Below are 15,277 nucleotides of genomic sequence, written 5' to 3'. Positions count from 1 at the left end.
AAGTGAACTGAACATGATATGTGCTCCAATGCAGAAATTCCCTTTACTGAGGTGCAGATCCCTAGCTGCATTGGGGTTAAAATTATGTGTTGGGGGGATAAAACCATTTCAATGAAAATATCACCACGAGACAGTGAGAATGTAACACCAGAATGCCCATGAAGTTGAAACGAAAACCAACTTACTTGAATGGAAAATAAACAAGCAAGTAGAAACGTCTAGCAAGCAGGAATATATGAGAAAAGATGGGGGAAAGTCGGCTAAATTCTCACGCTCTCCAGTGGAGAAATTTACCCTATTGAGGTATAATCAATTGTTGTCATTAGGGTCAGTATTATGTGTTCCTATAATATATATCCACTTCAATCAGTAGATTGCCACAAAATGGTGAGAATGTTATTCACTTCACACTAAGTGATGCCAAAATCGGCTTAAAATCAAAATCAAAACCAAAACTGACTAATGAAAAGTGAAACTTAACAAGCACGTATAACGCTTGTAGTAAGTAGGAAGCAACCCTTTAGATGGCACAAAGAAGTGAAACAATATGAATTGAACTTTATGCATACACAAAATGCATATATTTTGTTCATTGTGATACAGATTCCTGTTGGCATAGGGTTCCTGTTATGTTTTTGCATTATGGCCAATGGTATATCTCGGCAGGATGAATTCATCTTGATGATCACATAACCACAAGATGCTGAAAAAGCTAATTGCTTAGAAGTGAAATCCAATTTAGTGTAAATGCAAATGCAAATGCCAAATGAAAACCAAGTGGTGTATAGATGGCAAAAGTAAATTGTTCTTGCACAATCGTACATGGGAACTCCAAATCCATTAATTAGAATTAGCACCAAGCATCACATCATTGACAAATACAAAGCATATAGCATGCCCTCCAATTACTCTTCTTGTATCCTCGCTCTGAACCAAAGCAAGCAAAGAAATCTAGCTGCTGATCTAGGAGACCAACAGCTAAAATTTATTTAACTCCTTACGTTGAAACTGATTAAAGACTAAGGTCAATTAAGATTCTACTTGGAAGTGACTTCGGAGACCAACCCGAACACTTATGAAGAAATGACAACATAAATAAAAGAAAGATTAAGTTACAGTGCTTCACTTGCTACCCTATAGTAGAAATATAATTGTATGTCCGGCATTCTTCTCTTAAAGGATAAATGGATTCAAAATGAATAGGCAAAATCCTTATAGATGGGATTTGCAACTCCAGAAGCTGTCTAAAGTCCGAAATGAGCAGAAAGATTCTGTGGCTCTAGAACCCCTTCACAACATCAGCATTTTTCAAGATGAGCAGGTTCCTACTCCATCTTTGCAATCCTTGGTGAGATCACCAAATGTCTCAATCTGCCTCTTACCTCTGTAAAATACTTCAGTGTCAACCTCTACCCTCATATATCCATCAAATTCCACTGGTTTCCCCCAGCTGGCAGCTACAGTCTCATTGTACCACTCACTGTTCTCAGCCCATAGGTCACTAAAATCATTCAGAAAATGGAGCTTGTAACTCTTACGAAGTGGATCGAAGAAACTAGTGTCTGCCTCATTTGTGGCAATGTACAAATCCCTGCCCTCATCAATTCTATACTTAAGCTTCTCCAAAAGCACATCAGAGGAAGTGTCATGGTCCAGATTAGGCCACAGATCAACATTCTGGACCTTATCCCCCCTGACAATATGAACTGAATCAAAATCCCAATTCAATTTAGTACTAATAGCAGACACAATCTCCATTAGCCTCCTAGACTTCCAGATCAGGTGCCAAGGCCTCTGTATCACATTCTCAGTCTCACCCTCGCAGACTCGATACCAGTAGTTATCAGGCTCGACCTCCCCAAACCTTCTCCAGATCAAGGTATCCATTGTTTCCTTCAGCATGACTGGGGTGGTCCTAACATCATCCACCATAGTCAAAGTCAACCCATCTTGCTTTTGCCACTGGTTCCAGTCCTGCCAGAACTGGGCCTGATCTATCACACTGGCAGACTCCTTCAAGTGCTCAAAATCAAAATAGAACCTAAAATCCTTGCCCGGCTCATCCCCATGTCCGGGATTATTGTTCCCAGAGAGACAAACTTCCAAATCCATAACAAAAGTCCTATTCAAATACTGGGCCTCCCCCAAAGCACACAAAAAACTCCACAGATACTGACTCATAGGTTTACAATAATCCCCACCCCTAGAATACATCAAATACTTACCTTTACTAAAGCTAGACTCGGATTTTACCTGGGGCAGCGAATCATTCACTGTCTCCCCCACCACAGGCACAGCTTCCGGTAAGTTCTTGAGCCTATCGGGCTCATATCCAGCTTGCTTCTGCTTCTTTCGCCGTACATTCTTCCCAGAGTGCCATTCCCCAGCACCAACAACAGTATAATTACAAAATGGCCGAGACCTAGCCAAGTAAAACCTCCTGTAATCCTTATACATGACATTGGCCTTGGGGCCCTCTTTAGGCTTGAATCTCCAAGACACATCGCAGGAGCTAGCATTAGATCCTCTCACAGGCTTCCCAAATCTGTAAAACTTGATATCCTGAAAGTTTTCCATGCAGTACTTCATGATGGCAGCCAGGATTTCATTTTCCGAGCAATCTATCTCTGCATCACCGGAATCACAAGAAACAGGAGCATCTTCTGCTACTGTGGCCACCACTGCTTCAACTTCCGATTTAGAAATGGATTTTAACTCCACTGGAGTAGTTTGCCCATTTTGGGTGGCCACAAAATCTTCCCCTGTTTTGACAACTGATTCATCAACGGCGAAGGTGGCATTGGATGTGGTGATGAGCAATGCGGAGGCAGCTTCGGAATTCTTGAGAAATGGGTCCTCTGGCTGGTATGTTGCAGCCAAGATAGTGAACACTATTACTCCTATCACAAACATTGCAAAGCACAGATTGGAAATCAGACTAATCATATGCTGCCCAAAAGCATCTGGTTTGAGAAACCCATTGTTCAGTGACCCAGATCTGCCCATGATATTATTCGCCATTGTGCAAACTTCTTCTCAGAAATTCAGCGCATCACCCTTATATATATAGCCCAGGTGCACAGGGAAAACTAGATTTCTGTACCGGTGAGTTCCGTGAAATTTGTAACCTAACCTATAGCGATTTGTGGTTTCAAAATTGACTCCAAAATAGACTCTTACAGTTGTCTGGGTTTTTATTTAAGAAACCAAATAGGTCGGTAATACAAAGGGGAATCCTCAATGTTCACTCAGATCTGTAATTCTAGATTTTTAACTTGTGTGGGATATTTTCCCTCCATTCGTAATCTCAAGATAATTTTCATTAGCAGTCATAAATATTTGTTAATCCAGATTCCACATAGAGAAGTAAATTATCATCATTTTAACTCAAAAATTAAAAAAATTAAAAAATTAAAAAGTGAAGACGCGTGTATGCATTTTTTCTACCCTGCTGCTTTTTTTTCAAATGGGAACAATGAGTGCGAGATTCCCTTTTGTCAAAGTCACGAAAAGAATTTGGAAAAAAAATTCAAAAAGAGAAAAAAAGAAAGGCCTGGTTATTTATTTGTTTATTAGAGGCTAAATTTAAAGGTGAATGTATTGTTATTTGAATTTTAAAGACATAAATGATGTGATGTAGTTAATGAGCAATTACAATACAATCAACAATTTTATGGTTAAAAATAATTATGGTATTGTTTATCTTATAGTCTATTATAATATGAATTTTTTAAGTGTAAATTAACAAGTGTTGAAAAAAATTTTATTTCACAATCTTAAGTGATATATCACTTTTGATTAGAATATAATTGGAGTTAAATATGTTTATGAATGATATGGTATTGGATCTCGATGTGTTTTGTAAGCTCATTAAATATTGGATTGCAGACTTGTTACAAATCTAAATTATAGGCCATTTCTTAGATATATTAATTTCTATCAATATGTGATGTAACCATATCTCTTTTCAAATAGCTTCACCTATGGCATGATACTTTACTTCGATGGAAGATTTAGCAACAATGGTTTGCTTCTTACTTTCCCATGATGTCGAACTAGATCTCAAGAAGAATGCAAACCCTAAAGTGGATTTATTATCATGTAGAGAACCTACATTGCCCACAATTGTGTATTTGATTAAGAAAATTTGATCTCTCTTCATGTATTCTAGATCATGCCCCACTACACCACAAATAAATCTCAACAACACTTTTTTGATTTCTATTGACATGCCTTTGGTTCTTACATGGACCTTGAAAGATAACTCATAACTCATATATGGCCTAGTGTATGTCAAGTAAATGAGATTCTCAATTAGCTAGTGAGTGTAAGTCTGGTTTTCAAATAATTTATGTTTGTCGACTAAAAGACTATTTCCTATGTCTAGAGAGCTAAGTTTGTTGGAATCTAGTCTCATGTGCCTTAAAAAATTAAAGATAAGAGAGTTTAAATTCTGGCAAACAATTTTTTTGCTAAGTTCATGAGTTCATAAAAAGTGCAAAAAATGTGACAACATTTTGTTCATTGCTCATTTGTGAATCTGTGAACTTACCAAAGGTTTAACAAGGATAAGGGATAGGTTTCGACCAATAGGTTCTCCTTGTCGTGAAGTTTGCAAGCAAAAAGTGTGACAATGCAACAAAGCAAATTATGTTGCAAAACTTGAAGGTTTGTGACCCAGAAAAAAGTCTAACAAAGTTTTTTAGAATTGCTAGTCAAGACAAAATATGAGAAAGATGATGAAGTTCACCAAGTTCATAATATCACAAAGTTCTAAAGTTCACAAACCATGCAAAAAGTCAATTAAGTTTGTAGAAAGATAAAAGTGTGACAAGTTGGAAAAATGAGAGAAATGAAAAGAAAAAAGAAAGAAAAGGGAAAATGATGTAACGTTATAAATATCAAAAGATCTGGTTTGAGAAACCTATTGTAGACGTGTTTATGCATTTTTTCATACCTTGCTACTTTTTTTCAAATGGGAAAAATGAGTACAAGATTCACTTTTGTCAAAGTCATGAAAAGAATTTGGAAAAAAAAAAATCAAAAAGAGAAAAAAAGAAAGACATGGTTATCTATTTATTGGAGGCCAAATTTAAAGGTAAATGTATTGTTACTTGAATTTTAAAGACATGTAAGTGATGTGATGTAGTTAATGAGTGATTACAATACAATTACAATAAGAAAATAGGAGTAGAGCCATGACTTGGCCAAGCACAATAAAGCTTTTGGAGGCAAATTAGTTTGGAAAATGTACTCAAATCCTAATAATAAATGGTGTCAAATCATGCAAGCAAAGTATTTGGACTCCCCTAAACCCCTCAGAGTTCTAACAATTTCTAATCCTGCAGATGCGTCAACTATGTGTAATTTCATGATGTCATATAGGGCAATGGTAACGACATATATATCTTGGCAAGTGCACAATGGTGAATCAATCCATTTCTGGAAAGATTCATGGAATGGTTACCCCCCTTAGTCCATCTACATCAATTGCAAGATGTAGTCCGAGTATTCATTCATTCATGGGGTATAGATTAATTGACTACGTAAATGGAATTGAGTTACACTCAGGGAAGGTTATTTAGAAAGATCTTACAGAGTTACTCATTGAAGACAGTCAAAGGAGGTTAGTTCAACAACTACTATAAAAAAGAATAGTGTTCTTATCAAACAAAGATGATAAAGTCATATGGGCCCAAGCTAAGGATGGTATTTTCTCTATCAAAACCAAGTACTCAACATTACAACACATGATGGATCAGCAATAGGTGCACATAACATATTCTTTTTGCTAGAATAACATGGTTTTACCAAAGGCAGGTTGCTTCTCTTGGTTGACTCTTCAAAAGAAAATTATAACTAGTGAAAAGCTAGTTAATTTGTTGATTGCACGACCCTTTTGTTGTGTTTTATGTGATAACATTAATGAATCTATTGATCAGTTATTTATACAATGCTCATTTGCTCAACAATGTTGGTATTTCATTATGGAGAAATTGGACCTTTCTCTGCCTTTACCAAACACAATTTGGGATTTATTTCAATCATGACCTACTCTCTATAAGTCATCCTTATTCTCTTGCATTTGGAAGGTTATCCTAGCCATAGTCCTATGGTCCATTTGGTGGGAGCATAATAAAAGAAATTTCAGAAAAGTTATATCTCCTACTCAGAAAGTACAAGAGGTAATTGAGAAAACTATTTCAGAACTAGTTAATGCATATGTACAAAAGAATTACAGTGGTGCCTCGCTCTTACTTCATGGGATGGCAACATTATGAATAAGTGGAAACTACTTTGCTTACAACCTAGACCCAATTTACCATCATCCTCTAAACCAAAGGCTAACAAATCTCTCATTACTTGGTAGCCTCCACACCAAAACTTTGTAAAGGTAAATTTTGATGGGTCTTCTCAAGGAAATCTAGGTGAATCAGGAATTGGCATATGTATTAGGGACCATTTAAGTGATTTGAAAGCTTTCAAATCCTCTGCATTACCACCAAGGACTAATAGTATGGCTAAAGCCCAAGCACTCTTGAGTGGCTTGATACTTGAAAAATCTTTGGGATACTCTAGAATTCATATTGAAGGGGACTCTTTGATAATTTGTATTGCATGCAAAAATAGAAAAGCTCTCGATTGGCATATTAACTATGTTTTGATGCAATCTTGGGCCCTTTTGGATTCCTTTGAAGCATACTGCATATCGCACTCATACAGAGAGGGTAACAGGCTAGTGGACAACCAATCAAATATGGGTTGTAATAAAATAGAAATGGACTTGACAATAAATGACACTAATTTAAAACTATTCCCTCACCTAGAGGACATTGTGAAGGAGTTGTGTTCAACAAAGAGAGGGGGTATTCATGCAGTATAATCATTGCATTTGAAACAAAGTATTTGAAATAATCTCATGAAGGATAGCAGTTTTTATTAAACATTTTGCCCCTTACAAGGCATTGAGTATGATGAGCTAGCTATGTTTTACGGAAAAGGCAATCATTAAGGATGAACATCATTACATAGAAAGATTTAAATCTTGCATTCATTTTATATGAAATGATAGCAATTAATACTTGGCAGGGGGAAAACTTACATGAACCTTTCATTCATCAGAGTCCTATGTTCACATGTGCGAAAGGCCTTTTCACATTGTTAAGGGGGCTAATATGTGATGTGTTATTACATGAAATAAATCGTGCTTCATACGATTCCAAAGCTGATGATGTGTGTGAGATTACCATATGTGATGTATTCATTTGCCTCAGTAGGTAATTATGTTCACTCAAGTTTCAAGAAATAGGTGGTAATTTATGTCATAGCAATTGCATAATAAATCTCCCTAAGTTTACTCTGCCTTCCGCATTCATATCAAAAAGAAAGAAAAAGGGTGCAGAGTGCTCTATAAAATAAGCCTCGTTTCAAATGCAGCAAAGCTCATCTTCCTCGGACGAAGGTAGAATTCAAATAGCCTATTGGTGTTCAGGTTGTCAATTGGTGCACATTGAGTATATGCCAGAAAAAAACAAGTTGAACATTTTAGTTGCACAATGGGAAATGGCTTTCATAGAATAAATTTCGGATAAAATTCTAGGGCAAGTGTTCAAATTCCACAATTATCAAGTCAATAAATGTGTTAAAATGCTAATTGGGGATGAAATTATATACCCACAGGCAAGAAGAATCATATTCCCTTCTCAATTGCTTTCTATCTTTTTGTCAAAAGCCCTAGATTTGTTACAGTCGTTGGCTTCTCTTGAGTTAATTGTAAGTAGGGTTGTAGATGGCAAACACATATTGGGGGTCTTTTTCTTTGCCACTTTTTCCTCAATGGTCATGCTTATATCTCATTTTATTATAATATAAATCACACATTGGAGATATAGAGTGTTAGGTTCATTCAACAAGCACTGGACATACACAATAGGGTGCTTGGGAAAGATATGATAGATAGAGTTTATAAAAAGGTTAATGCACTCTTATTTCTATTACGTTATGACAATGCAGACAATGTCCCTCCTTCTCAACGTCCTCTGGTTGCTCACAGCTCTCATGATGAGGTTAATGTCCCCCCTCCCCAACAACCTCTCATTGTTCAAGGCTCTCACATTCACGACAACAATAAACCTCCAATCTTGGATCTTAACAATACTCCAAGGACGGTAAATGTAGATGATTTAGAGATAGCTAGTAACTCAGAATTTCTGCCTGCACAAGAAGTCGAGGTTCCTCAAGAATATCAGGATGAAAATGAAGTTGACATGTAAGCCAATTAGGAATGAGGATAGTTGTGTATAATGTTTTTTTTGCGGGTGGTATGTAAAGCCTTCTCTGTGATTATGTCTTGATCAATTTTGTCAACCTCAGTCACTTGGTGAATTGGTCATTTTGTTATGACTATTCATGATTGTATGGGAACACTATGTGGCCTTGATCAATCGAGTAACTTTGGCCTTGTATAAATAAAAATTTAAATTTGTAACTAGGTTAGTAGTAGAAGTTTTTTAGGTAATTATCAACTAGATTGTAACTCGAGCTATAACTAGAGGTTTTCTTTCTGGTTATTTCCTCTCGGTATGCTCTTCGAATCAAATTTTGTAATCTATTACTATATTAATATATATTAGTGGTTTGCCACTTTTGCCAAAAAACAATTACAATACAATCAACAAAATTTCATGGTTAAAAATAATTATGGTATTGTTTATCCCGTAGTCTATTATAACATGAATTTTTTAAGAGTGTAAATTAACAAGTGTTGAAAAAAATTTAGCTACACGATTTTAAGTGATATATCACTTTTGGTTAGAATATAATTGGAGTTGAATATGTCTATGAATGATATGGTATGGATCTCGATATGTTTTGCAAGCTCATTGAATATTGGATTATAGACAAGTTTCAACCTATCCTGATTGTTACAAGTCTAAATTATAGGTAATTTCTTAGGTATATTCATTTCTATCAATATGTGATGTAACCATGTCTCTTTTCAAATAGCTCTGCCTATGGGGTGATATTTTTCTTTGATGGAAGATTTAGCAATAAAGGTTTGTTTTTTGCTTTCACATTATGTCAAACTAGATCCCAAGAAGAATGCAAACCCTAAAGTGGATTTCTTGTCATGTAGAGAACCTACATTGCCCACAGTGTGTATCTAATCAAGAAAAATTGATCTCTCTTCTTTTATTCTAGGTCATACCTCACTACCCCACAAATAAATCTCAACACACACTTTTTGTTTTCTATTAACATGCCTTTGGTTCTTACATGAACCTCGAAAGATAACTCATAACATAACTCATATGTGGCCTAGTGTATGTCAAGTAAATGAGACTCTCAATTAGCTAGTGATTATAAGTCTTGCTTTCAAATAATTTGTGTTTGTCGACTAGAAGACTATTTCCTATGTGTAGAGAGATAAGTTTGTTGGAATCCAGTCTCATGTGCCTTAAAAAAAATAAAGATAAGAGTTTAAATTGTAGAAAACTATTTTTTTGCTAAGTTCATGAGTTGATAAAAAGTGTAAAAAATGTGACAACATTTTGTTCATTGCTAATTTGTGAATTTGTAAACTTACCAAAGGTTTAACAAGGATAAGGGAAAGGTTTCCACTAATAGGTTCTCCTTGTCATGAAGTTTGCAAGTTAGAAAAAAATGTGACAATGCAAAAAAGGAAATTATGTTGCAAAACTTGATGGTTTGTGAACTAGAAAAAAGTCTAACAAAGTTTTTTAGATTTGCTAGTTAAGACAGAAAATATGAGAAAGGTGATGAAGTTCACCAAGTTCATGATATCACAAAGTTCTAAAGTTCACAAACCATGCAAAAAGCCAATTAAGTTTGTAGAAAGATAAAATTGTGACAAGATAGAAAGATCGGAGAAGTGAAAAGAAAGAAAGAAAAGAGAAAATGAAGTAAATTTCTAAATGTCAAAAGAACAAAATTTTGTGAACTTTTCAAAATGTGATGCATTGTAATTTTCACAAATTTTGCTAGTTTGTGAACTCTCCAAAAGTGAGATAAGATTTGTGAGTGCAAAAATTTAAGGAAAAGACCAAAATAATCGTCCAGTGTAGTAAAGTTGTATTCAACTTTAACTAGAAAAGGACACATTCAAATTTTAAGTTGGAAAGGGGAAAATAACTAATAATGGATGCATCTATATGTGTTACCTACTCATTAGTGTAGTTTTCATTACTAGCCATAATTCTCAGCCATTTAAGGAGGGAATTTTTACATTCAAGGCATCATTCAATCTACTCTCAAAACCCGTGTCTACATTATATTTAAGCCATGTGTTCAAAAAGCCAATTCTAAGAATGAATACGATTGGATTTGTCAGAGATAAATACTTTAGTTTCAAAGGATCAAAGGACAAAAACCCTTTTGATTGTGTATAAATCTCACATCTAGAAATTATGAGTGTGCTTTGTGGTTTTTGTAGGTTCTAAATGTTTAGTTTTATGCAATATGTAGTTGTGTAGTGGCTTAATATATTATTTTTAATTTATTGTTTTTATTGTCATATCATTGTTTATAATCACTATTGAAACACATTTTGTTATTTTTCAACCTTGATTAGAAATAGGAGGAAGTTCTAAAATAAATTTATAATTATTAGCATTCTTGTTTATATAGGTTATCTTTATTATCCAAAACATTGTGAAGAAATTAAAATTTTGCAAATCTTGGTTTAAATTTATCAATCTTGAAGTTATTTGCTCAAATAATCCCTTGGGGTTATTATAGTGCTACTAGAGCTAAATACCTTCCCAACTTGTAGGGTATGTTAATGATTAGTATTTCCCAGTAATATAGAATTGCATATTTCATACTAAAGCAAATAAGATATAAGTTGAATGGTAGAAGATATCAACATTTGTTGTGTTGAATATAGAAGACTTTGAATAGAGATCCAATAAGAAATGTATTTTTTAGATTACATGAATATGAAGAAAGCTATAGGTGTAACTAGATAGAAGAACTAGGATGAAATATTGAAGAAACATTAAGAAGAAGAGTCGGTAGACTCGTCAAAGATCATAAAAACTAGTTAGATAAGTTCATAGCTATGCTTCCTTTTGAAATATTTTTAAAGGTGTCAGAAATAATTCTATGTAAATACCTAAGAAAGTTGAGAATGGAAGAAGAAAAGTTAAAATTTGCTAAGGTGGAGATTATTGAGCATGGGAGAGAGAAATTATTCTTGTAGAATAAAAAATAATTAGAACCAAAACCTTAATAAGACACCAAAATATCTACAACACTTGAGTAGTTAGTTTCTAGAAATAAATTTTATTATTATGCACATCCTTCTAGACGATATGAAGAGATATATCATATTAAAAAAGTGAATAATGATAGAAAAAAATAACTTAGGAGACAAAGACTTTGTTTTTCATTAAAAGAAATTTAGGAATTAATCCATAGACACCAAGAAAAAGAGGAAATGAACTCCAAAGAAGACCATAAGAATAAAAAGTAAGATTATGGAACCAAAAAGAGTGATAAGTGTATTGAAGCTTAAGGAAGAATCCAAGAAAAAAAATGTAAGCATGAATCAAAGGAAGGAACTATTAGAGCTACAAGAAAATCAGAAGGAATGTAACATGGAAAAACCCACTAAGTAGATGGAAGGTATGGATCCTTGTTTAGGAAATGATATTTTAATGTTTGGTATAGGAATCTCTATACCATGCAAGATTTGGCTCAAGATTGTAGCCACCCAAGATATAAGACCTTATGTGAAAGAATAAGAGAGATCAGCTATGAGAGTATAATTCTATTCTATCAAAATATTCAAAAAATATATAATAATAAATAACTTGAGATTACAAAGGGAACCCCTCGATGTTATATAGGCCAAGGAGAACATGGGATTGCATAATATTATGAAACATGTCTTAATCTTATGAATTGAGACATAAAGTGATAACTATCATATGCTTAAGTAACAAGTGTAAATAGGACTTAGGTGATGAATTACCTGGGTAAAATAACCTTTTCACACCAACACCCCCCTTAAGTGCAACATAGTGAGAATATACACAAAAACAAACATGAAAAGATGGTTCCCGACTACTACCTGCCATGTTTTGGATTAAGGCAAAACCAGGTTTTGAAGGGGGCCCAAAACCCTTTATAAAAAGGATTCTAAAAGATTTAGAATCAAATCTTTATAAAAAGTATCCAAAATAAGACAGGTTGTGAAGTATAGAACATTATAAACATCAACCAAAAAGACAGCAAAAGCCTAGACGGGCAACAAAAAACCAGCAGAGAGACCAAACCCACAAACTAACAGAACCAACAACCCAACTGCATGAGGCACTTGAGGGTTTCAACCACCTCCGCCTCTAGGATACGCATCTTGTTAGCTACACAACCTTCATTTCCTTGTAGTCCATATTCTGAGTGGCCACTTTCTTCTTCATACTACCTTGAGTCCTCTTACTGGGTCCTTCGTCAACCTGGATCACATCATTATCTCCAATAGTAAAAATAGTTTTGTCCTGCTGCATACTATCAAGGTTGTTCACCATTGCATTCATGGCATCTGCAATTTTCTTAACAATCTTATGGCTATAAGACACAATAGTCTTAAGGGTAGTCTGGATTTTCTTATGGCTAGCTTCCACATTGGAGATTCTATCTTCAAACCCTTTTTTTCATTTGGCCAATACCTTCTCCATCCCTTTTAATGCACTCCAACACCGATTTCTTCTCCTCCTTCATCCACTACCCAACCTCTTGGGGAGGAGAGACTACCAGGCCATGTTAGGTATCCCTATACAAATGCAATCCAATCTCTCACAACCATAGAAAAAGATTAAACCTAGCTAGACAAAAATCCTCCCTAAAAGAGAGATGAAAACAAAATTCTCTCAATGAAGAATAATAAGAACAAAGCCTCATGCAAGGAAAAATTCCTCCCATAAGAAAGAAGAAGAAGAGAGGCCATTCAAGACCCCCTAAATGTAGAGTCTCCTATAATGATGGTAGAATATTGACAATGAATGTTAAAGATGATCCAATGTTGTTGAACAACATTCCTCCACTTAGGAAAAAATAAAACCAATATTATGTGTAGTATGTCTTCCCATTCTTGAATGGGATATGAGCAAAGAAGGATGAAGTACATGATGCCTTTGAATTCTACTCAAGTGTCTCCATGTTGATGCCAAAAGTTTTCACAATCAAATAAATTATTTTAGGCTACACTAATGAAGATGACAATCCATAATCTGATAGATATGATTGTAGAGCGTAATCAAAAGATAAAGAAACATCCTCTAAAGATAGAGAAGCCTCCTCCATTTTTTCTCAAATGCATCCATACTAATGTCAAACTATGAAGAATGATCATGTAAACAATGAATAAGAGGGCTAGAGTGTTCCCTCAAAAAAACTAAGAAGAATAATCTTCATAAGAGAGAAGATGAATATATTCAATGGTGTCTCCCAAATTTGAAATGCTAAACTTTATGAAAAAACCTACAATTTATGTCAAGTGATCATATCATGTAGCCATGTCTAGAAGACATGGAATATCAACATGTATTTAGAACCTTTGTAGATGAAATAAATCTAAGATTCAAATTACCATACTAAATTTCGTCAAAGATGTCCACAATAGATGTCATAGTGTGTACATCGATCAAAGGAACAATAGGATAAGAGTGTGAGATGGTATAGATGATATTGGTGATCAACCTCCCCAAATGTAACTAAATATTTGCTATGCAAATATTGAATGGTTGTAGAACCTAGTGTGTACTCAACACTCTTTCATGCTCTAGAATGTGTGTTCTAATAGATACAAAGGATATTATTTGATAATGAAAGCACACAAAGAACATAATTAAATACTCCATCATCCATGCCAATGGATACCTTCCCACAAATACACATATATGCGTTTTTATCCATCAAGATGTGTGGTGATGAACAAGAGTCAAATAAAGAGAACACACTTTGTGATGAAGTCATATGATGTGAAGCTCCATAATCAAGTATCCACCTATCTAAATTATAATCCACAATTGCAACAAGTGCTTTCTCCTTATGTTACAACTCTGATGAAGAAAAATATGAACCCCTTGACATTGTTGAAGGAAAATTGATTCAATTCTTCTTAAGAAGATGCTTCAACTCGTAAAGTAATTTTGAATAATATTGATATTGATTATGCCTTGTTCTCTTACAATATTCACATTTAGGCATATCCTTCTTAGATGATTCCCCCTGAGAGGGAGAGGATTCAAAATATTTGTGGAGCTTGTTATTTTTCTTCTTTTCAAGATTCCTTGATTCTTTCCACACCTTAGGCTCACTATCCACCAATACTTGTGGTTTAAAAGATTTGATTGGAGCTAACTGAATTGACTTTGCTTCCTCATGGATTAGGAGATTTGAAAAATCATCAAAATTAGGAGCAACATATGATGCTCCCATAAAAATTAAATGGGTATGAAAGCAAAAAAATAACACTAAATAATCAAGACCAAGATTGGATAACACATTAAGAATCAATTATATATCCTCCTTAATGATATTTTAGTTGTGTTCTTAGTTTCTTGATTTTGGAGATGTAGTGTTGGATGTGGTAAAAAGATTTTGCATCAAGATTCATCAAATCATTGTCAAGTTGTTATCCCCTAATCTTATCATTTTACCATACAAATTTTCAAAAATCTCCCAAGCCTCTTTAGATATTTTTCATAACTCAATGTGAAAATGTAAATCAAAAGAGACTAATGCACATATGTATCCAAGTGTTTTTTCATGATTGATCTCTCACATTTTTATATCATTAGAACTATTAGGTAGAGAAATGGGTTCCTTTATATATCCAAGATAACCCTTTTCCCATGAAATAATTTCATATTGATTTTATCCATGGAATATAATTATATGGAGTTAGGAGTTCAATTTGAGATTTTCCTATTGTATGAACAAATAAAAAGAAAAAGAAAAAGAATACAATCAAACCTCAAATTTGGCATCTACATGTACCAAATTAATTATAGATGCTTGTGGCTAAATTTGGTATCTACACATACCAAGATCAAATCTAGTTTATTTTTATTGGAACCTAGAACTTGTAATTGTACTGAAAATAAAGTGCCAAAAGGAAAAAATGACTTCTTGACCCCTCTAAACTTAATGGTGAGCTCATATTTACACTAGAAATTTTTTTTTTTGACCTAAAATAAAGAGAGACAAAGAGAAAATGCCCCAGATTTGGTACTTCTATCAAGTTTTTTTT

The 15,277-nt window shown here is 34.3% G+C and overlaps 1 protein-coding gene across 1 annotated transcript; it reads right to left on the bottom strand.

The window, feature by feature from the left end:
• Positions 1-819: 819 nt before the first annotated feature.
• Positions 820-3,299, bottom strand: LOC131041663 (uncharacterized). The gene has a single exon (XM_057974815.2). It carries the CDS (start codon positions 3,019-3,021, stop codon positions 1,309-1,311), a length of 1,713 nt encoding a protein of 570 aa, XP_057830798.2. The 5' UTR covers positions 3,022-3,299; the 3' UTR covers positions 820-1,308.
• Between the last annotated feature and the right edge of the window lie 11,978 nt (positions 3,300-15,277).

Source organism: Cryptomeria japonica, chromosome 4 (genome assembly GCF_030272615.1).
Source record: "Cryptomeria japonica chromosome 4, Sugi_1.0, whole genome shotgun sequence".
NCBI classification, from domain to species: domain Eukaryota; kingdom Viridiplantae; phylum Streptophyta; class Pinopsida; order Cupressales; family Cupressaceae; genus Cryptomeria; species Cryptomeria japonica.
The sequence above is the reverse complement of the archived record's forward strand: the minus strand, read 5'-3'. Positions and strand labels throughout refer to the sequence as shown.

Excerpts from the sequence above, each read along its gene's own strand:
- LOC131041663 (XM_057974815.2), bottom strand. The coding sequence starts at position 3,021 with ATGGCGAATAATATCATGGGCAGATCTGGGTCACTGAACAATGGGTTT.